The sequence below is a fragment of the Cyclopterus lumpus genome, chromosome 9 (assembly GCF_009769545.1).
Source record: "Cyclopterus lumpus isolate fCycLum1 chromosome 9, fCycLum1.pri, whole genome shotgun sequence".
NCBI classification, from domain to species: domain Eukaryota; kingdom Metazoa; phylum Chordata; class Actinopteri; order Perciformes; family Cyclopteridae; genus Cyclopterus; species Cyclopterus lumpus.
Genome location: NC_046974.1, coordinates 15,927,364 through 15,952,111, shown reverse-complemented (window position 1 = coordinate 15,952,111; position 24,748 = coordinate 15,927,364). Strand labels below are relative to the sequence as shown.

At 40.7% G+C, this 24,748-nt stretch overlaps 1 protein-coding gene across 1 annotated transcript in view; it reads left to right on the top strand.

Moving 5' to 3' along the window:
• The first annotated feature begins 467 nt into the window (after positions 1–467).
• trpm3 (transient receptor potential cation channel, subfamily M, member 3) overlaps positions 468–24,748 on the top strand; it is a 122,705-nt gene continuing 98,424 nt past the window's right edge. The window contains exon 1 of the mRNA XM_034541983.1: positions 468–1,083. Coding sequence (XP_034397874.1) covers positions 880–1,083 — 204 coding nt within the window. The 5' untranslated portion in view covers positions 468–879. The remainder of the gene's footprint in view (positions 1,084–24,748) is intronic.

Genomic DNA, 24,748 nt, shown 5'->3' with positions numbered 1-24,748 from the left:
AAGAGGAGAAGGAGGAGATGAAGGTTTAGTAGCTGTGGGTATTCAAAGCTCAGTGTTTATTGTGAGAGTAACTTACTGAACAGGGTGTCTGTGCCTCTCAGTCAGTTTAAAGCAGCTCTGCACTATTGTCAACAGGAACCCTGCACTCCAGAGACTCTTTTTTTCCCTCCATTTTTCCACTCTCGACCCGTCTTGCTGTCATTTGCTCTTCTTTCCTTTTCCTTTCTCTGCCCACACTGAGCTCCTAGTTATCATTTTGTCTCTTTCACCCCATATTTGAATATCGTACCCTCCAACCACCTCCCTCCATCTCTGTCTCGCTCTTTCCCTTGCCTTTTCCCCGGTCTCTCTCTCTCTCTCTCTCTCTCTCTCTCTCTCTCTCTCTCTCTCTCTCTCTCTCTCTCTCTCTCACTCTCTCTCTCTCTCCCCCTGTGAGGAGGGAAAACGGCATTACCGGCCAAGCCACAGTAACAGCACATGCAACAGGGTGCAGACAGCACCTTCTGCTTTGCCACCTCTCCTCTCTGACTCCCATCCCCAGGAAGGCTTCAGGAGAGAAAAGAAGAGCGCAGGAGTGCCGCTGAGCTGGTGAAGATCTGTTCTGCCATTCCTTTGATCAAAAGATCAGAAGAGGGAAAAAGAAAAGAAACAGGGAGAAGGGAGTTGGACATTTCTCTTGCATTATCTTTTGAAGTGAGGAAGAAGACTTAAAGAAGAAAGAGAAACCAAGAGGCTGAGTGAACCAAGCTTCAGTAGGCAGCAGAGTGGAGAATGACTTGAAGATGCCACCTGTGGCACTAGTTTGATTAAAGAACAGCCTCTTCGACTTAGTGTGGGCGCCTCACTTCCCACATCTTTTTGACCAAATTTTTAACACCCATGGCTTCCAAGAAGAAGTGGAGCGAGCGGAGGGAGTTGCGCAGGGATCGTCCGTTTTCCACCCGGGATGATTCATCTGTTGCGTCCGGGACATCTGGGCCAGGGCGTCCCACCACCAGGGGGCGCTTCTCTGAGTCGTGGAAGAGGCTCAGCTCCAGAGGAGGCTCCACCAAGAGGGGGGTGCTCAACTCTCAGCAGCCACCGGTAAGATGTTTTGAGGATACACTGGCCCCCTGTAGACGTTCCCCAAAGATAAATCAATGGCCAGGGTTCTGGGGGGTAAATGGGACAGGAAAGGCTGCTGTCAAGATAGCACTCTGCCTGGGAGGGAGTTAAGCAGCAGTGAGGGATTAGGAGGTAAATGGGGGAGAGAATTTAGGAAGACTAACATGTTGGTTAATTTGCTAGTTAAGTTATTAAGAATTTAACATCCTCAGTAGATTAGTCAATCTGTTGTGCCACTTGAGTGATAACTTGCTACTGTTCAGTTGTTTTCAGCTTTCAACAGTCTTCCTCCTCCTGTTACCTTGGAAACCAGGTACTGCAGTCAGAACACAATATTGTTTTTAGATGTAGTATTATACATCATAAACTTTACAACATAAACGTATTAGATTCTTTACCATTCAAGCTGTTACACATCTTCAACGCACAACTGAAGCGTGTAACACAGTTAATGATAATGATAATCTGGTGTATGAACCAAAGACTAAACAGCGGGAAAGGATAAATGAGTGCCATTTGCAAGTTTGTCATCTTTTGAAAAGCAACTGTCATTATGCTATGCATCGATTTATGAAATAATAAAACAGTGTTTAATTAGCTTAGATATTGCCATCTTTATAGATCAGCTCCAATTCTGCCACAGTATTTATAAAACTTGTCGAAGTAAAAGAGGGCATGATAGTTAGGTTGAGCCTCCATTGCTAATCAATCAACTCTTGAGGATTATTTCAGTCACAGAAACATTGAATAAGTCAAATTAATTGAATATCAACAGAACAACTGACAGCTGGGAGCTATAACTTACTTGCAAATTCCCATTTGTAGTACTATTGTTGTGCAGTAGTAGTTTGAGAACAACTTGACAGACTGAAGGAAAACATTCCACTTATCAAACTTGGAAATGATCAACTTTAAGGCATGGAACAACTGTTAGTATTTATTAAATTGCGTTTGCTGTTAAGAACCAGTGGGCTATCTTGAGAGAATTGTGAGAGAGGAATTACTTACTGGCTGCACACATACCCCCAGACTCTGTCTTGATATCTGTTGCTATTCTCTTTTGTTATTTGACTCCATTCCCATCTTTCTTGTCTCCTGCACCTGGTTCAAGGTGCTGCAGTGTTTGCAGTTCTTCAAAATCTATATACTTTATGTCTTTTGGCAGCATCTGTCAGGCTGGTGGGAATACAATTCTCCATGTGAATCTGATGGATCCAGGTTCACATTCACTCTTTTTTTTTAAATGTGGAACTTCGCTGATGTTTATGGATCGAGGTTAGAATAACTAAAGCTTATTGCGAGCTGGTGCTCATGGACTATCATGCTTAGCCAATCTGTGGGGAGATATTTGGCAGTGATATCTGAGCTGGGAGATGAGTGGGAGACAGAGATATGCACGGTTGGGGATACGAGAGCCACTTCTGGTTTTTCAGTTATGCCCCAGTAACCAGTGCTATTTAGTATTGCACACATATACTGCGATAAAAATATCAGAGGAAGTGTTTTTTGAGGCAATACTTACTTTGAGGTAGTGGGGTGTCAGACTGTTTTGTCACAGATGTCAATAGGGCCTATCTAAATGCAGACGTGGACTTTTTAAAACGTAATCAATGATTTTATAATGGTAGCACTAATGTCTGTGCTCCTGTCTGCTTCTCTAGCTACATGTATGTTTGTGTGTGTGTCTGTGTGCACAAAGAGAAGCTACACTTGAGCCTCTGGGATTTATGTTGCTTGGATATAAACAGCAGAGTGATACTACCACACCTCTGCTAGTCTCAATCATTAGACACTTTGAGTCAGTTGTAATAGCCAGGTGTGTGTGTGTGTTACTTAATGAGTGTGACAGAGTGAAGGATAAAAATGTAAGTGAGATAATTACTCTACAGGCGCTTTGAGAATCCAATTCTCAGTGATAGTGCTGAATGATGAAAGCCGAGGAAGACCAAGACAGACAAGTGAAGAGCTTTAAGAACATTCAACACTGTGAATTTAAGTTTGTCTCTTTAAATCCACACTGCAAGTCTGTTACTTTCAGGGTGTGAATCTATACTTCTCTGATACATGTAATTGTATTTAGTTCCCTGCAAGACAAACAAATAATCAAATGTTCTAAGTTTTCATTCTTGGCTGATCAGGTCAATCAGGTTCATTCTGGTTGGAGCAATTTATTCCGTGGTCCAAGTGCAAAGGAGCCAATAGAGGAGTCAGAGAACTGTCAGTCAGTCATGGTCTGTACACCTGTGTGAATGGACTCTGGGTATAATGTAGTCTTAGCAGGCAAAAAACACATGCAACTAAAAACACTTATTAAGGCTCAGTCAGCCATTCAAATGCACAATAACAGAACTGAGACACTTAAACTCATATCAACCCTGCGTTCTTCCTGCTATGACATGCTGAAATGTCTGCTGTGACAAAGGTCTATTGGCAGTAATACATAAAGCAGCCTCCACAGATGGATGAATACTGTTTCTGCCACTTTCTAAAAATCAATGTCAAGTTAGGTGGTGCCACCAGTTTATGTTTGTACACTGCGACTACTTTGTTGTGATTTCTCTCAAATTTCTCTCAAAGTAAGTACTGAGTGCAAGTGGAGGCGGTGTGGAGATGTGGCAGACGAAGTTGTTGGGGACATGTTTTTGACAAATTTCACAATTCAATGTGGTTTGGATCTGTGATTTTGAGTCAGTAACGTCATTGATCAGCATGTCTGTTTGCGTGGGTTTTGTGTGTTTGACTGTAGAGGCGTGAATCTTCACTGGTCTCACAATTCGATTCGATCACGATTCACGATGTATCACATCCTAATATAGAAGCTTCACCAGTATCTTAGTAAACATTACAAAACAAAACATAAATCCTTCTGCAGTGCATCACAAGACATCTTCTAAAATGTCACCGAGCAGCTCTAAGACGGGACACTGAATGCCTATAACATTGTTACACTGCATTAGTTGGCCTCGTGGCTCGCAGAGTTTTCTGTCCTGATGGCTCTTCTTCTCTTGGTTCAAGTCACTGCACTTCCCGACAGGGTGAACAACAACACGGTTGAATTTCAGCCTGCATGCACGTTTTTTCAACCCAACATTGTTGAATCAGAGCAGCTTATATTGGCAGCAAGAGCAACACGTTGCCGGACTGCTGAACTCATTTCCTGTAACCACCCTCGGTGAAACACAGAGATCAGAGGAGAGAGAGAGCGACAGACAGTAAATGACAGCAACATGCAGTTCAGACCCACGTTGAGCTGAAAAGAGACCAGACTCCTGGTTATGTTCTGTCGTTCACGTCTGCATTGCAATGCATCTTTAATTCGAGATGGTGGTGTCAAAGCGTTGCAGCTCACACCATCGCCCCAAAGCTTTCGGCTGTAATGCGATTAATTTTGGAACCACAATAGTCTTGAAAACAACATTTGTTTTGCCCATTGGGATCACCCCTGGCTTCACAGCATAACTTAAGAAAGACAGTTATTCTTCGTTCCTCAGTGATCTTCAGTTGCTATGATTAGGCTCATTGGTGCTCACTGTGTTTGTCACTGTTTATTCTCTCATGTTAAGAAAAATAATAACCAATTAAAAGTTAAACCATACTACATGAAATGCTGATCTGTAGAGCAGAGTATCACAAAGCTAAAAAGGCTTGAGTAAAGCCTGTGGGTCAACATGTCACAATATCGTTGTCAGTATGAATAAGTCATTGAAATAGTGCTTATTTATTATCCTTTCATCTGAACTACTTTGTTATATCTATTGATGTTGACTAAACAATATCGCTTCTGAATTGAATTTATGCATCTATCAAACTTTTGACCTTTATTTAACCAGGTAAAATCAATTGAGAACCAATTCTCATTTTCAATGATGACCTGGCCAAGAGGCAGTAGCACAGTCCAGACAACACAGATACAATACAGCACAGATACAATACAGTATGACAAACACATGAGAAAATGGCTACAAACAATATAGGTACATTTAATAAACACTATGTACAAAAAGAAAGGCGGATTACTGCTGCAGCGGAACTACTTAAATGTGCCCACTTAATATTTATTCTTTGCATCAGTTATAATGTCCTTCAACAAGTGTATTACACATTTGCTGGAGCAGCTAAAATCAGTATTTTAATGATAATGTATCGAAGACTATGTGACTATGTGTAAGGGGTCGCATGAGGCGATGGACCTATCCAAAAACATCAGTTATTACAGGTTCAATGAGCCTACTGTGTTACCATGACAATATTCATGATAATTAAAGTACAAGAATAACAAGCTCTCCATCTGACCTCTGATCCCCCTAATGCACTTTACACATATGCATTGTTATGTAATAAGGACACGTTAAGTTTTCACTAGTACTTTTTCACTACCCAGTTCTTTTGTTTGAATTGAAAATTAAGTTAGTCCTTTTTGCATTTCCTGTACCGAGGCGAAGCAAAACTGAAAATGTGTGAATGCTTATAATGGCTTGTCATTACAATGAACCCAAGTGTGATATTACTTAATGAGCAAAGAGTTTAGGCGGTTACTATGGAAATGCTGTATGGTTCAGCAATTTGTGTGAGAAGGATCAGTAGCACCCACATTACAAAGTGTTTTCTGTGGGTTATAGTATGACATCTGGCATTTGTTCTTTCACTACTTGTTAGAACAATCAGCCAAATTACAACTTTTTAACACAGTTTAGTTCTGAAAAACGGAATAGGTTCAGAGCCCTGTTGGGTGCAAAGCTTGAATTCAACCTTTTTGATCATGGATGTGACATCTTGTTCATTAGTAGGCTAAACAAAACTCCAGTTCTGCACTTACATGTAGTGCCAAAAACATAGACAATTAGAAACAAACATAGCTCATATACAACTGTACAACCTCAGATGCATCAACCCATCATTGTTTCACTGGAAGATTTTGAAATGCAGTCGCTGGTCGAGCGGGAGATTAGTGGGAAGAGCTTCCTGTCCGTCAGGCCTTCATTGACAGGTGAAGTCATGCAGTGTCGTGCAGTCCTTGAGTGCTTTGTCTACTGATTGCGGTGATTGTGGAGGCCGCATCCTTTCTTTTTGGTTATGAAGATACAAAAAAACACCACATGTTCATTTGTAAAAGTAACAAGAGAGGTTGACCTGCAAACTCAGTTGATATAAAGGAGAGTTCAGAGATAGAGCATCTAGCTGTCAGGACTCGGGACTGAAGACTGTTATTGTGTTAATTGTTAGTTACCTGTCTGCCTTGCATTATTCCTGGTGGTGCAGACGAGAATATAATAGTTTGGTTGCTGTTTTTAGAACAGGCCATTTGCACCCATTTATTGTTGTGGGTTCTGTTTGCTGCAATCAGTCAAGTATCTTCAAAGAAATGTGCCAACCAGCAGGTTGAACCATGCGTGTGCAACAAGCAAGACTGTAGCTCCGATGTTGTGGACAAAAAAAAGAGAAACAAGGAAAGTCCCAAACACTGACAATATTAAATCCATTAGGAAAAACACCCCGATGCAATGAAGATACACTTTATTAATTTTGCAGTGGTATAATTACATAATATTATAGCAAGACTGTTTCTGAAAAAATGTACATCATATTTTATAATGATTCAAGCAACACTTGATAGACTTATAGATCAACATGTCTCATCATCAACTTGCCATGTCAAATGCTCTATTCTGGGACACACAGTGGCCTTCACTCATGTTGTAAATATGATCTAACATCGACACATCACTTCAATAAATATCAAGAATAAAGTTATGGAGGTCGTACAAAATATATTTTACGACTTAATTAAAAATTGATAATTGCTGCTATGTTGACGCAGAGCTTCTAGTTCCCCCTTGTGGCTCCTAATGTGAACGACTCAGAATTATAGACCATTGAGCACACACTTGTGTTAAATAGGGAGACTAACAATAGCTAATTTACCGACGTACGTGGGTGATGTGCCTAACTTCTGAAAGGTAGTGTCAAACCAAGTGTGAAGAAAGATGGACTGTGCAGATGGTCTGGTAATTGCATTTGCTTAAATTCTACTTACACAACACTGTTGTGTTGTTCTTTCAAGTATTCTGGTTTCCTAACAAACATGTTTTTTTCTATTTTGTTTTCTTTCTAGCTAAACTCCCTCAAATCTTCACTAGGCCTGCTAGCAGCATTCTTACTTTCATCAGGGAAAATTAAGCTGAAAATCACATTGACAATCGGCATCCATTGGTGGTCGATTCATGCTGTACATTTCTATTTTTATTATTATTATTTCTTTTTTGTACCTATCAATTTAATGCTCTTCAAATCCACTGTTCACATTGTTAATCTTTTTGAATTTGGCAACTTACAGATCCAATGCTCTTAATAAAATGAATAAGGATGACTGGGTTTGTTCAAGCAGTGTTAATGTTGGTCTGAACGTAACCTTACTATTAATACATGTTTTAACTTTATTTCACATACATCGTGGGTGTCAGTGGTTCTTGTCTCAGGTGTTGGTGTCAGTTCTTGTCAGTGAAGCTCAGATCAGCTCTAACGTCAACAAAAATCTACGTATAGGTATAAATGAGCCACCTGCCACCAACCAGAATGAGTTATTACGTCTCCAATTTAGAGACCACAACAGCATGAACATTTCACTCTGCTAGTCCCTGAAGACTATGTCGTTTTTTAAAATTATACCTTTGATTGTTTTCTTGAAAGATTTACTTTAATAATTAGTGAGGTTGCTTTCTACCTGCACATTTAGTGGCAAACCTTCACAAAGGAAACATTACTGAACTTTTAGCTTCTGACGTCTCTTGTACTTATATTGATTTCTCCCTTTCTGTGCCCGAAACTATTCTAACTTATGCAAAATAAATTGTGAATTAACACCTTCTTATTCAGAGAACAATAGTACGTCCATCCTGCAGTCCGATTTTGTTACTTAGACGATGAAGATATTCTAATGCTTACATAAATAATGAAGTAGCTGCCATGTTAAATAAAATGTATTTCTACCATTTGTTTTATCCATCTATATAAAAATGTACCACAGATTTCTGCATAGCACAGCTGTAACAGACTAAAATGACTTGCTTTGATCTTTACGCCATGTCCTGAGCCAAACCTATGGATCTATGTCTTGGACCATCTGGGCATTTTTTAAACTGTTGGTGACAAACAACCTTTTAAACATCATGTCAATTGATTATCTTTGGCTGAATACAGACAACCACTTGGCTGTTATCAGGGTTTTGTGTCTGTATTCAGCCAAAGATTATTTGTGTGGGAGGAACTTCTACTTTGTAACACAGCTGTTTAATAATGAGCGTTTTTGAAGATTCAACCGACTCATATGTCTTGTCTCGTCTCTCTCTCCGGTGTCAAAACCCCTCAGTTAAAATTACATTCACATCATATCAAAGATTTAAGATGCTCAGCTTAACAGGAAGTAGCTTGTGTAAAATAAGGTGTGCCAAAGTCAAAAGACTGTATTGGATTGTAGTACACAGTCAACAGCGTGGGTAGAAAGGACTCACAGCCTTTTGTAAATCATTAGCCCATTGTAATTACACCTCTTACTAATTAAAGACAAATTAAGTAGAAAGCCATCTGGATTTAGAGTAGTGGGTGGTCAACGGAAAAAGACAGATGTGTGGAGATATGACTAAACGCATCAAGTGCCTTGTAACCACAGCACCAATATAAACCAGTGAGTACAAGCAGGAGAAAAAGAAAGCCAGAATAAAAAAAGAAGTAATTTTCCTTCCATTTAAAGTCATTAGTATTAGTAGTCGTAAATGGTCTCTCTGTAACTGTAACGCCGCTTCTGAGAGTTTCATTTCACTCTCGGTGGGGTTGAGTCATAACAAACCTGAAGCTGCGCTGCTGGCATGCCAACGCAGCCAAGTCCTCAATGTTTTAATCTGCTTAACACACGTTTCAGTGGCCACCGTTAGTACAAATAAGCTGGTTATTTAATGGCAGTTATTGTGTGTGTGTGTGTGTGTGTGGAGGGTGTTGACTGACATCCGTAGCAACAGTAGCTTGGAAACGGCTCCAAGTATCATGAGAGTTTGCTAAAGCAGTGAACGCGGTGGGTGGTGTTAGATAGTGGGAGAATGTGCTGAGGAGACAAAGCATCTTTTGGGAGGATGAAATAACTCATTTGTATCCTGATTGTGTGTGTGTGTGTGTGTGTGTGTGTGTGAGACAGATTGAGCTTTAAATGTTATAGGATTGAGTAGGCAGGTTTCATTTTGAGACGTCTAAGGCTGTTTAGCAATCTCTTTTTTCTCTATCTCTCACACACACCCTTTTTTGTTGAAGCCTAAATAAGGAGATCTCCTCTAGATACAATTCAGAGAGATGCTGTGGATGGTGAACTTTTCAGGGGAGGATAGAAAGGGCAAAATGAACTTTGGCAATGAAAAGGAAAAGGAGGGAAAGGAAAGCAAGAGGACAACGTTTAATAAGGTCGCATGGCAAACTTGTGTTGCTGTGGCCATGATGCCCCCACTCACCTTGCTGTGGTAATGACCGTTGGCCTGATAGACAATGTGTGTGTGTGTGTGTGTGTGTGTGTGTGGTTGTGTGTGTTTACATGGACTGCCTCATTATCCTGACCTTAAAACCGCTCATCACCATCGCTGCAGTTTGACTCTCTGATGCTAGAGCCCGCCGAGTTCCACTGAACTATTTGTGACTTTTCCTGCACTGTCTGCCTACATGTCTAAAAATAGAAAGAAGGAGCTGACATGTTTTTGTAGATGAAACACCACATCCTACTCCTACAGGAAATATGTGACCTTCAACATCCTAGATTTAATTTGGCTTGCATTTATTGCCTCTTTTTTCTCCGTTTTCATTTGACTAATCTACAGATCCATTCAACCCCACTCTCTGTAATAGAGGAGGGGGTATTATGGCAGCTCTATAATCCTTTCTCTCTGCAAGGCTTTTGGATCATTTGTTGAAGTGAACTGTGAGAGACCACTGAGCGGCTAATGAATTAAATTGTGAAGCTATTTTTTTATTATACCCCTCTGATTGCAGTGTGCTATCGTCCTTAAGTTAGCTTTGTCCACACTGTGCTCCTTGCCTTCCAGGCCAGGGCACTGACTGAGTGGCACCTTATCGTGCCAAAGTTAAAAGACACAGCGAAATCTTCTCTACCTGGAGTGCAGGATTTAAAACTAGTGTGGGTGTCTTATCTATTCCCCAGCTGGATGACACACATGCACATGTACTGTACACACAGAGGGAATAATGAACATTTTGGAGAAACCAAATGATCAAACCATTATACGACCAGAAGGTGCGTAATGTTCACTTGTGTTCATTATCACCAGGTAGCATGGAGCAAACACATATTTATAAACACAGGTCATTGTGACTTGCTCAAGTAATACATAGCCTCTTACAAAAAAACTTGATTTGAGGTGCCCCCCTTATGGATTTGTCAGATTACTGGCATGGGTCCTGAAAGCTTTTTTAAACCCTCGTCTAAGCAGCCTTGCTCTGAATTCCTTCTGCTAATTTATCCTCACTCAGACAGAGGAGGAGGAGAGGAATAGTAGTGGAGAGAGAGACACAGACATAAACGTTTCAGAAATGCTCAGTCATGCCTCAACCAAACAGCTTCCATTAAACAGTTCACATTAGATTACAGCTGTTTTGTATGCAGAGATAAATTATACATTTTTGTATTTCATTTTCCTCGGCCCTTTCAGTAGATTTGGTGCAGTGTGCAAAGCTGGACTATGAGATCTCTGCCGGCAACACAGCCACACTTAGTTTTTTTAAACCTGAGCTCTAGACTATTCTTTATTTCTTTAATTCAGATAAGGCAGGTGGCCTCCACCGTAGTGTGCTGTGAGAAGCCCTGGTATTTTTTGTATGTCAAAAATATAAATATTTCATGAGTAGCATGCAATCAGGTATCATCCAGTCTGTGTTTACTTCTGGTTCTCCTCAAACCTGTTGCCAAACCGAATGAGAGAACCCTATAGAAGGATCTCCTGTCTTTTTTATGTAAATATTGATATTCTCATTTATGCAAATGTTGACATCTTTGAATAGAGATCCGATGATCTGAAACCTGTGTTGCAGCCTGTCTTTGAACTGCGGCTTTGAAGCTCTTTTTTCTGACGCCATGAGCTCTGGGCTTTAAGGCGAAGCCTATCCTCATATGTATTTCCTGGTGTAGAAGTGTGGCAATAATGGTAGCCATAAAAACCATTACCAGGGGCCCCAGGGCCAGTGGGCTGTGGGTCTAGCTTTATTACACTGACCCGCAAGACTGTAATGACACTGTCTACGTTGCTACAGCAACTTGGAGGTTCTCAACGGCTAATGCAGAATTTATGTCACGGGAGTTTGGCATTTTATTTTCATACACACTATTGCAGGCAGGCATTCAGTGTGTGCATGTGCGTGTGTGTGTGTGTGTGTGTGTGTGTGTGTACGCCAGGTTTTGTAGTTAGAAAAGGCGCAGGGAGAAAAGGGAGGAGGTGGACTCATTAGTTATACCATCCACTATTTCACCTCACTGGTTCCATCCACTCAGCTGAGGTCTGAGGGCTGGATTTTAGGACAACCTAGAAACACTCCTAAACACAAGCTACGTCAAACACTCAGCAGCCAGGAGCTTTTAGATACAATGATCCAAACTCTGCCTTCTTGGCCAGAGCCTTATGGCTTGTGCTTGTCTTATACAAGCTAATATTGGCATGTTTAGAAGTTAGTTTAGTGATTGGGTCTTGTTTCTAAAGGTAGAAATGTTATGAATAGAAATATAATATTCTTCACCCAAGCCTTTGACAATATTTCATGCTTTTAGAGTTTTAAGTTTCCCAACGTGATCCTGAATTTAATTAATACTTCAAAAGTATAGTAAAACCACACAGAGTGCTGAAAAACAAGTCTCTTTGTTTGAATACAGCAGTCCACACTGCAGTATTGGGTTGAAATGAGTGACTGTTCATTAAAGTGGCCTCTGACACTGAGCCTTGTCTGCATTGCTCTGTTGACTCAGAAGATTAAATCGGCAAGCACTAAAACTAATCTGGCATTTATAGATTCCCCTCTGTGTGTGTGTGTGTGTGTGTGTGTGTGTGTTTGTGTGTGTGTGTGCGTGCACGCGCGTGTGTGTAGTGTATGTATAGTGTGGTATTTCTCCATTGAGCACTGGACTGACAAGTACTTTGGGGCTTCAGGTAATACCAGATGGGCACTGCACACATTTCTTTGTCGAAAGAGAATGAGAGAGAGAGAGAGAGAGAGAGAGAGAGAGAGAGAGAGAGAGAGAGAGAGAGAGAGAGAGAAACATCTTAAAGAGAGGGAGGCACCACCACATTAGCTTTTGTATGAAACGACCGTGCAGATGGATCATCCTCCTCTCTGACTTCAACAGAGGTTCGATTCAATTTCTTCTGCTGCGTTTTTTTCTGTATTTTATAAGAAATATAATTTGCCTGCCAGGTTGCACATTTAGACTGGATGGAGCCTCTCCCAACACTGCAGGACATGACATCACACGGGAGGATCATAGACTGGGACGATTTCAAAATACTACCAATTTAAATCGGCATTCTATTCAAATGTGCTGGCGTTTGTCTCCTGCATCATCGACCGTAATTGCAAGGACTGTATCCTGAAAATCCTAACTATAGACCAGCTCTTGACATAGTCGATTGTGGTATTCTGATAAGCGAAGGGCAGCATATTTACTGTATATAGGGTCGACATATTTGACACAGCTTTCCAATGGTTTTATTTCTTCCTCGCAAGAACGTCATCTTCACTGGCAACAATGGCCCCACAGAAGGCCATATAATATCTGGAGTGCAGCAGGCTTTCATTTTGTTTTCCCCTGAAGCATATCATATGGAGACATTTCATTATCTTCCATTGCAAAGAAGTCAACTCTTCGTTCTAAGTCAAGAAAGCTCACTCATCTTTAGTCAACTGTCTATTGTAGATCGGAAAGTCCCTAAATGTTTTAAGAGAAATAAAAATTATACTATTTGTTGAGTCATGTGAAATGTTTTTTAAATTGGTTGCGAAAAGGTTGTTGGTACTTTTTAGTTGTGCTTTTTGATTCTTACGTCATAGATGGAAATTAATCATAGATTCGGTATGATCTGAATTGCCATGGTGAACAGTCGATGTTGTTGCTTAACACAAATAAAACACAAGCAATCGCTTTTCTCATTTCTGCTGAGAGATTCAGATAGAACATTTTATGTGAGGGTTTGAATCGCTTTAGCTGCTTTAACGCAGGCACATTATGCAAAAGCAATTCAGTGTTGGCGTCCGACAAGGATATGCATGAAATGAGAATAGTGTTTATCTTAACTGGTTGTGGCTCTACATTTATTCCACTGCCATTCCCTCTTTGTTTGCCTCCTGTTTATATTTTTCCCCCTAACTTCTTAACTCTTCCCTTCATTCTCTTCTCTCTAATTCGGCCTTCATTCAGGATCAGACTGGTGTGTCTCTGGTGTGTCTCAGAGGGACGAAGGGATGTTCTCTTTCCATGGATACATTGTTACACTTCTATGCTTCGTCGGACAGAAGATGGAAACATGAAAAACTGTACTTCTGGAGAAACGTGAAGCTTATCACCAGACATTTTAGACCTGGACATTTTTTTTTATATCATTGAATGATTTTGGAGTCTTAATGAGTCCCAATGTTATAGTAATTTGGCAAACGTTGGCCTGTTACAAGTACCACAACACCTGTATCAGGAGTTTAAAGTAACTCATTTTGTTTACTGACGTTGTGAAGTAGTTGCTTTTTCATGTACTTGAACAGCAGGAGGACAATTTGCAAAAAAGTTTGCTCTGAACTTCTTTTTTCCGCATTAAATTCCTTTCTTATTAAGAATTGTTGGTCACCATGAACCTCAAATCATTGACTTTGGAATAATGGAAATATTTTACTGAAAAGGAATAAAACCAATATTGCGATAGTGCACCTTCAGTGCTTACAATCTAACTAATGAAATACGGACAGTATCAGTCAAAGTGAACTGTTCGTAGGTGCAGTAGTATTTAAATCTATGCTTACAGTTCACAGGCGAGGTGGCATGCCAAAAAAATGATTCTCTCTCCATGGATCACCAGTAGTCCTCGAATATAATTAATTATTATTCATTGCCAATTACAAGGGCAGAGTTCCTGTGATTGCGCCACGCTGAGTTCTGTTTATGTCTTCCTCTGTTCTGGAGATGTTTAAAGGTGATTTTCAACAACGACTGCAAACAACATACACGCACATATACAACTCCTGAGGCATACACACTGTAATAGCTTTATTGCTCTATTCTGACCGGCAACACATTTGAAAGGGTTGTGTTGTTCAAAGAGATTAGTGTGCTCTCATTTGGTGTATGATATGCTTTTTAACACAGAGCAGTGCTTCTGTGTGGATGGAGTCACCCTTTTCTTCATAGTTTACATGTCACATACTCAGATGTTAGTGAATGCATTCATCTGTTAGTTTGTCTGATTTCTGTCAGGTCTTATGACAAGACAACACCTTAACACACGGCTGTAGTTACAAAGTCATTATGTTCTTATCTGTAAGAACAAACTAAGTCAGAGAGATCTAATTTATGGGATGCATTTCATGTGGTTAGGGTGATCCCGTATCTTAACTGTGAATCTAATTGTGCTCGTCCTTGTACTACTGCAATTATGTAGTCATGAGATACTTGGGGTGTTGCTATTTCCTATTTTGGGGAATGCCAAATGCCACATAAATAATTTCTACTGCAGAGAAAAGAAGATAGACTCTTGCTGTTCCTTTGTCAGACAACCTCACAGGATGAAATAATATGTGCTGAACTTAAAGGTTGAATTTTCCTGGAGTAAAGCTTGTTGAAGTTCTCCTTCCAAAACCAAATGTGAAATTGTCTCCTACCTATCTTGTAGCGCAACAGGTCTGAGTCTCATTAACGTATCGTCTAATTTTGAACAACTCAACCTTTTATGTCCCCGTCATATCCTCTGTATCTACTTCTCCTGCTGTCCAACCTATATCTTACCTTCCACCCCTGTCATTTTAGTGCCACTTGTGTCTCTCTCACCAAAAGGTTACCTTTTGGCCCTTCAGCATGATTGATAGACATTGACATTATTGCAAAGAGAGGCAGAAAGAACATGCAGGTGTAATGGTGCAACAGCGCGGTGCAGTACATGCAGAAGACCAGCGCCCAGCCTCCCTCAATGGCACCAGGGTCCAAGTCCCCCGCTCACCCAGCTTCAAAACTCCACCGATCGTTTAGCATCAGTAGCAAATGAATTAAAAGCAAAGTTTTAGCCCGCTGTATCCAAACACACTTCTCTTCCTAATTCTCTGCATATTGCTCTGTTAGCAAGTGCTGTGTTATATGACTGAGTGCAGGATGAGTCATACAACGTTTGAAACCGTTTTACAGAAGAAAAAGACAAGGATTGGATTGGGATTTTGTGGGTAAAATGTTTTTTTTCAATTCACTTGGTCTTTAAGAAGATATGAGACCCTTTGATCTCAGATATTTAATTTGGCACGTAAATCTTGCCTGATGAATCGGAATTTTACTCATCTAAAATAACATTATGTTAAACTGTGATAAAGGATGGAGACGTGGAGAACCCCTGCAGGCTATTATTTTTAATTAGGCTGTTTTCTCTGCCTTAACTTGTAACGCTGCTGTTTGTCAGTAGTTGTTTGCACCTGCCGATAACATTTAGCTGTACTGCTCGAGGCCTAAATGTCAGAGCGTGGACCTGAATTCGGGGATGTGAAGATAAATACTGTATGTGACAACTTGTGGGGCCTGAGTAACATCATTTGAGTTTATAAGGTTAAAGAGTTGTTATAAGGTTAAAGAGTTGTTATGTTTTAGGAAGCATCAAACTGCAACTGGGCATTGGCATATGAGCACGCGCAAGTGCCTGATAGTGAAAGAAAAAAGTGGAGAAAACGGACACATTTTGAGAGCTAAAGTACGTGAGTGTGTGTGTGTTGTGTGTGGTTAGATCATTGCCTCTCTCCAGATGGAAAAGTGTACCCGACTCAGCAGGGGTTCCTGCTTCCTCAGGGCAATGGAAGTAGGGGGTAGTTGTGTGTGTGTGTGTGTGTGTGTGTGTATTGTGTTTGAGTGCATATGGAGGGAGGCATTGAACTGTTACTTGTGGAGAATCCTCTAGGGGATGAGCATCACTAAGAGAAGAGGGCAAGGAGACCAAATTAGAGGCTTTTGGCACTATCAATCTTCAACAGACAACTTTGTTATCACGGTGCCTTCAGTCACTTGTTTTACTGAACAACTGTCATTCTCTGTAATTGTGTGTGTGTGTGTGTTTGGTTTAGGTAGTCATCTACAACACTTCACGGTACCTTTTCCCCATGGTTGACCCTGCGAGTATTGATCCCCCAACCACAGCTCTTAGTTCTACTCTCTTTCAAAACATGCTTCCACAGCTGAGTACATTTGGACTTTATTTAAATTAAAATGTGTCAATATTTTAACATTCGAAGAAATGTAAGAAACGTGCTCATGCACAGGACAGAATAAAGGACATGGTTGCATCAAGAGAAAGGCAGTGGGGGGCAAGAGGTACGGTACATTTGGAGGGAGTACAAATATCAAAAATCTTTCTCCAGAATCCCTGACTCCACCTTCAAGCACTCATGAAGCCGTGTGTACTCAACCTATTACAAAACATTTCAGGAAATAATTGTAATTTTGGTTCGCCTCAGATAAACACGAATAAAAGAATCATTCATATATTTGAGAAAATCTCCAATTAAATGTAGTATGAACTGTACCAGTGAGTCACTCTAAATACGGATTTGGATTTTTTTCTCCCTTTTGTGCGGAAAACACATGATAGGCAATTTAGAGATCAGATATGTACGCTGTGTGCAGGCACTTGTAAACACATTTAACACCTTTTTTCTCTCTCTCTTTCCCTTGCCTGTTCAGTTCAATTCAGTACTTTTGTCACAGGACTGTAGTTAAAAGGTCTCTTTCACTCAGACAGACATACTCGCTAATATCCACTGTTTTTCCCACAGAAATACGAACAGAAAGATTTTCAATGAGCTCCTGGCTTTGTTTCACACAACTGTCACAGTGCAGATAGGCAATGTCACAAGGTCTACCTTTAGCAGAAGTGAGCTACACAGAGCACCAACTCTGTGTTATTAAAAATAGGTGTGCTCACACACACACTCATATAGAGCAGATGATGAAATATACAGTGTCTTCAAGACTACTTGTCGGTTGTGTGTAAATTATTCAGACGTTCATCGATGCACACACAAGCAAATTTACCCATTTCTACATTTACATAATACAACATAAATCTAGGCAGTAGAGCAAAGGGACTTTAGTTGGCACAGTATTCACGCTACGCTTACAATGCAGGGTTGATAGAATTTTCTGTTTTGATTCTTGTAAACAAAAAAATTCACCTCAATTTGTTGTAAAATAAATAACCATGTATTGTAATTTTCCCACTTCATCTGAAAACGTGAGTGACAACATTTTTTTTATTTGTTTTGCCTTCACCATCTGATACAACTTAATTCACAGTAAATTGCCTCCCTCATTTGCGAAGTAAAGCTCCCATTGGGAGACATGGACCACTCTGAGAGAGTTAAATCGCATCTTGTCTGTTCTTGTTCCTTGTGCATTAGAAGGTTGCCATCTAGAGTCGGGATGCAGGCAGTGCAGAATAGTGCTCTGAGCTGGATGTGTTTGCTGAACCATTTCATGGGGTGAGATGGAAAAGTGTCAAGTGAGAGGGTTTGGAGGGGAAAGGCACACTCTCATGCTACGCTCTTCCTACCACTCCCTCCTGCCTCTCACACACACAAACACAAACACACACACACACACACACACACACACACACACACACACACATGGATTAGAATACCATTCCAGCAGTATGGCGGCATATCATATGAAAGCTCAAATATATGACAAACTGCTCCTTTTGTGTCCATACCTGGTATTCTTTGCATATATTTAATTCCCCATCCAGCTAAACTTGAGAATATGTTGTTCAGGTATATTTGATGCTTAATAAGGCAGCATTCACATTGACATTAAATGGAAACAACATTTTTATCTCTGCAATTTGTAGTACATCAAAAGGAGTCATGACGTGTTGTCATCAACAACCGAAACCCTCAGTGCTTTTTTTCCTACACCAGAGAATCACTGAATCACTCCTCAGCTCGTCCAAACATGCCAAATCTATCACAAAGAGAGTTTTCATCTTGTGAGTCTGTATGAGTGTGTCATCAAACTGTGGGCAAACTGTGGTCCTGCAGCAGGAACTACCACAAAAAACAGTTTGAAGTATTTTGCCTAACTGATTGTGGACAGATTTGGTCACATTTTGCATCACAAAGCAAGATGCAGTATATATATATATATATATATATATATATATATATATATATATATATATATATATATATATATATATATCAGTGTAGTTGAGATCAAAATGAAGTTTGAAGATGGTTGTGGTCCGAGCAAGGGCACTGGAAGTAGGAAGAGGGCAACGGGCCAGTGCACACACACACACACACACACACACACACACACACCACACACACACACACACACACACACGCACACACACACAGTAATTTCTGTTTTTCATATATTTTGTTTTGACAAGCATTTGAGGGTTTGATTATTGCGAGTCAGTAACTCACTGGAGACTGTGTGACAGAAATATAAATAAAGTCCAACCATACACCAACAAAGATGAAGCAACAATAGCTGACTAATTTAACCTTTTTTTTTGCGCTTCATAGTTGAGCATTTTAGCCTTGAGAGATTATGTTTGCCCTTGTTGATATGATTCATGTCTCTACAGGTCTATGGATGGTTGGAGCGTGTAGACCAATAACTTTTAGAAAATAATTGTTTCTAATGCAACTAAAACAGTGAGAATATTCATTGAGCCTTTAATGAAACCTGATAACCAACATACTTGTGTAGAAATAGATAATAAGTATTATATATACTTGTCTGTGCTTGAAGTTAACATAAAGTGAGATGACTACACATTTTTGTGTCTTACAGTTTTTAAAAAACGGCATGTGGCATGAAAAGCCTGATTAGAGATAGTTAATTTGTAAGTAGTATAATGTACAATACATACTGTTCACACAATGTAATTTTTTCTCTTCATGAATGCAGCTTAATATTCATGCCAATACAGCAAACTGAATTGCATCAAATGGGAGTGGGGGAGGTGCAAGATGACAATTGCATGAAAAGCTCTGTTTTTTGTGTTCTTGTTTAACCACTTTGGAGCTTTTATGCATAAATAAAATGACACATGCAAAGCAATAAGTGGGTCTGCTGCTCCATCACCAAGTTGTTTCATGCGCTTCAATCCTCAAGCTCCATCTGAATTATTTCTGTAAGTCAGAGCTTTGACTCCACTTCACTCATTTGACCACCATACAGTGCCTCATCACATCTCTTCGTGTCAATTTTCTCCACCCCCCCCAAACCCTCCCCCTCTTTCTCTCTCTGTTCCTCACCGTCGTTCATCTTTTTTTTTACCATGCGCAGAGCCAATTTTTTCTCTTCCATCCTATTCCCATAGTTTTTCAGCTTGTTCATCAGTTGTGTTGGATCTTATTTTATGTCTCCCCCATTCAGTCTCTCTTCTTCCATCTCTCCTTCTCTTTCTCTTCCATTCTCCCTCTCTCTCTCTCCTCCTCTCATCTTAGAGACAGTAGTGTGCCTGCAGCCTCAAATCTAAGCCGCTGCCTGTCAGGCTGCTCCGTTTATGCGCTCTGCGCTACTCTCCTTTTCTCTCCTCTTCCCTCTGCGCTATACCGCACTGCACTGCACTGCACTGCACTGCACTGCTCGTCTCTCCTCTCCTCTCCTCACATCTCCATCTCTTTCACTCCTCTTTCTCTTTCTCTACCTGCATCCCTCTCACACTACACACTCTTATCTCTGTTGAGCATTACTGCGCTCTGCTCCATTGTTTGGGAAAATACAGTACACTCTGGGTTTTTTTTCGCTGCCAGAGCTGAGTACACTGGCTACTGGTGGAGGAGGAATCGGATGTTCCTGGTGCTCCTGGTTTGGCTTGCCTCGGACTCTTTGGATCTGTGTGGGCCAGAGAGGAGGAGAGGGCAGGACAGGAGGGGAGGGGGACAGAGGGCTGACCAGGTGAGAGGCTGACCTGCTTGGGGGAGTAAAGGCTTCAAGGTGGTGGCAATTGTGTTTGATGGTTATCCGTCGAGGGTCATGCCCTGGGACTTGGGTGCTTTTCGGCTGTTGGAGTTGGAGATCCTCTCCCATTTTTGCCCCCCTAGTGGGGCAGCATTGATCCTGGTCCCGGGAAAAGCCGCCGGGCACCAGTGGCCGCACCGTGAAGAGTGGGCACCATGAACCAGCTGGATGCACCGCGGCCAATCAACTGGACCATCAGAAAACTGTGCCATGCTGCCTTCCTGCCATCTGTACGCCTGCTAAAGGTAAAAGAGCACAGGAGAGGGGAGAGTGGGAATTAACTGAAAAAAATGGTTTCCAGGGAGATAGTGATACATGTCAGGCAGCCCTTCTGCCATTCTGCCACTTTCCAAAGGAAGATAAGTAGAATGAGGTGTTAGGATACAAAATGAATGCTGGAAATGCTGCTATGCCACATCCCTGGCTTCCTTTAAGTATACTTAGTGCACGACCCAGTGGATAAAAGGTAGGCTTTAAGAGGGGATAGAGGGAAGGATGTAGTCAAAAATGAAGAGAAGTGTGGCAAAACTGCCAGCATAACACAAAGCTTTGGAAGTATGGGAATGCGCAAAGAGGGGAGGAAAAAATGGAGGCGGGAAAAACATGAGCATAATGTTAAAGAGATGCACACAGAGAGTGAGACGAAGCAGTAGCAAAAAGAGTGCTGAAAGAGAAAAATAAAAGATTTATAAATGAGAGCAAGGCAAATAGGGAAGAGGACAAGACATTGATAACAAGATATGGAAAGAAATCAGAGGGCGAGTGTGGATTACAGGGGTTCAGTGTTAGAGATATCAGGAGGGTTGCATAAAGGGTGAAGGTGAAGAAACCAAGCAAGTAGAATGCAAGAAGGCGAAAGGAAAGGTGGATGGTGAATGAAAGAGGCAGAATATAAGGGAAGAGAGGCTTTGTAGGGATGGGTGAGCAGCAATGTTAAATTGGACATGGCAGACAGAGACTGAGGAGATTTAGGAAAGAGGTGGATGTGCAACATCAAATCCTTGTAGACAGGAATTAAAGTGAATTCAACAATGCAGCTCAATGTCAAACCTTTTGCTGGACTTGTGTATTTTGTTACAAGTAGCCAGGTTAAGTTGGCAAACCACACATTTTCTTCTCATCACCTGAGCAGAGGTGTGCAATATAATGTGTGTTTTATAGACTCAGTTAAGTGCATTCAAAGGGCTTGTTTGTCAGATATTTTGTAGCCTAAAATCTCATCTTTATTCATGAATGTGCTTTTCCAATTACTGGCACTGTTTAAGGAGAGCTATTGTTGGAGGTCTTGAACGCCTCTTCTCCCCACTCCTTTGATCTGGCTTTATCAAAGTGTCTCACAGAACAGTGTCGCTGTGATGCTGAGGCACACAACTAGAGCGCCTGGGCTCCCATTTGCATTTGTATAGCCTGGTTAAATGAGTATCACTGTAATCCTTAATTGAATGGGCAGAGGGTCTGTTTTTGTGTGTGTGTCTGAGGATGTACATAGTGTGGTGGTGAACATGTGATTACTGTGGAACTATACATGATGATACAGTTGTGTTAGTGTTGTGCATGTAGTATTTCAGATCACCCCACAGTGCTGTAAAAGTAATGCAAAAAATAATTAAGTAACATTTCTAAATCATTATTTCAATCGTTATTTTATTCCCAGAAACAAAAAAAATCTACTCCAAACACCCTCAAAAGTTACACTGAAATGATATGCTTCCCAAGACTTAATCAAGTCGGACCTTTTGGATTTAGTGCATCAACACTGAATACATTATTCCATCTGTGGGACTTTGCTAAAATATGTTTTTTTGACTTGAAATAGAAAATGTCCCCATCCCATAGTGCTACTGTGTCCAAGGACAGGTTACTCAGCAGCTCCAGAATGACTCATTACCAGTGTAGTCTCTCCTGTTCACCTCAGGAGATACTTATTGACATTAAATATTGATAGTGTAAAATCTAATTTTCATTCAGGGTGGATCTTTGCTTCATAAAGATTATTTTGATGGCCACTGCTTTTGAATGTTGAATAGTTGACTTTTCATTTTGAGGTCAACGTCTTCCAGTTGTGATGTCAGCGCTTCTATTTGCACCATGGATGGAGCTTCAGGGGATAGTGGCGCCCTTTAACTGGGACTTCAGTTTGTAAATCCCTTGAGGGAAACATCAGGCCGTCACTGTAAAATGAATGTAATAATTATTATAGTTGGACATTTCTGCATGACAAGCACTTTCCTTCCATGTCCCTCTAATTTATTACCTGCCTGCTGCTGCTCGCTGCATACTTATGCTTGTGTGTGCATCTGAGTGTGACTACAATTTATAGGCTGTCAGTGATGTTTTGTGTCTTCCTTGGACGGGTTTGTTGGACAGACTGTGTGTGTGTGGGTGTTTGTGCGTGTGTGTCCTTGGGTTTGTGCACATGCCTTTCTATGTTCGAGTTTTTAGCAGAGCTACAGGCACAGTTGTCGTTGCAGCAGATATCTAACCGGCAAGTACTGATGTGTGAGTATGTGATTTGAAGTCTGTGGTTTGCTCAGAGTGGGATAAACAGTTGCAAAAAGTATGGATAACACCATACATACGTGTTACCGTCTACGCCATTTAAGCTCTACCACCTTGTCAAGTGTCTCCTGAAGGATAATGCAATCTAATCCTAACACACAGGCTGCTGCCCCCAGCCAGTGGTTCTTTGATCAAAAAAACTATTATCACCTTCACCATCTTCTTCGCCCACCTCCTTTATCCTTAAGTTGACCACGTAACGAGTGGAAGTGTGTGTGTGAAGCATGCTCAGATATTTATCATCTGAAGATATAATTTTCACAGTGGTAGTGTCAGAAGCTCATAGCATTGATGGTGGAATTAACGTGTCATCCATTAGAGAGCCGCGACTTACAATGTGTAAAACTGTGTGTGTGTGTGTGTGTGTGTGTGTGCAGGCACATTATCACATTATTGGGACTTGCCTTTCTTTTGGGGACAAAATGCACGTCCCCACTAAGGTTAAGGCTATCCTAAGGTTTAGGATTCGGCTGGAAGCGTTAGGGTAAATCTCTTGTGATCATTGGAAGTCAAAGTAATGTCCCCAAAAGTCATGAAAACGTGACTTTGTGTGTGCCTTTTAGCGCACACCTGTGTTTCTGTAAGTATGATATGTGCTTGCATGTCTTTCAGTTCAGCTCAAAGATAAATATTGTCTAGTTCTGTCAGTGTGAGTGGACTTTAGTCTTGGTGGATATACAAGGTATCTTTAATGAGAATGATTTGCGTTCCAGTTGACAGAATGCATTTTTCCTAAATACTTGACTTTGTCTGCACGGGTGGTAGAGCTACACTAAATCTGTTTTATTAATGATCCCAAACTGACAATGAATCAGGCTAGTACTGATATGACTGCTCAACAAGTAATTGAATTCATTACAACAGCTTCCTATTGACCTTTAAAATGGCAAGCATTTGGTCAAATGCCACTTCACAGAAGACTAATGTCCCTGTTAGACAGGGGGGTTCCTGAGCCAGGACTACTAAAAAAAGAAGATAAAGCACACTGGAGCTTCTCTCTGTGCTCTCATCCTGTGTGTCTCACCAAACGGCCATCCAGAAATGTCATTAAGTCACATCGATTGTAGATCACTGTGCCTTTGCACGCTTGTGCTCTTAAGAACAATTGGAGAATTAATCAAAATGTATTTCTGTTGGAGCTTGTGTCTCCTGAAATGTTTATATATTTGCAAGTTTAAGCCTGAGGTTTTGTGTGGACTCAGCAGGTTAAAGTGTGAAACAGTATTGGACAGATAATCAGAAATAGATAATCTATCTTCTTTCATCCTCTCTTGGCAACTTTAATACTTCTTTACATGAATATATTTACCAAAACCCTTGTCTTTTCTTTTGGTTATAAAGGTGACAGCCTCACTTTTGATCATCATACCACATTAAGTTGTCTTAACTGCCTCTTCTCTATCACCTTCAAGGGAAATCTATGACACATCTCTTCACCCTTTTATGAAATCAGGTGGTGCATACGGTGAATACAGTAATACTGCTTTATTTGGTTTTCTTCATGAAGTCGTTCATTTTCTGCCCTCCCTTTCTTGTCTCTGCATTTTGTCTGTCTGTCTTTCATCTTCTGCCTCTGCCTCTTTCTCTTCTTGATACAATATCCTCTCTCTTCTTTTTGTCTCTCTCGTTTTATTCCATTGCATCCCATAATCATGAAGCATAGATAACACTCCATCTTATGCAAAATATATTGGGGATGGGATGTTGCTGCTAAAAAAAAAATATATATATATATATCTTAATGCTAAAAATACATTTGTGTTACATAAAAAGAAACACTGTTGCAGTGCTTTATATCATCTAGTTGAGCTGCGAGGAGTGAATGTGCAGGAGTTC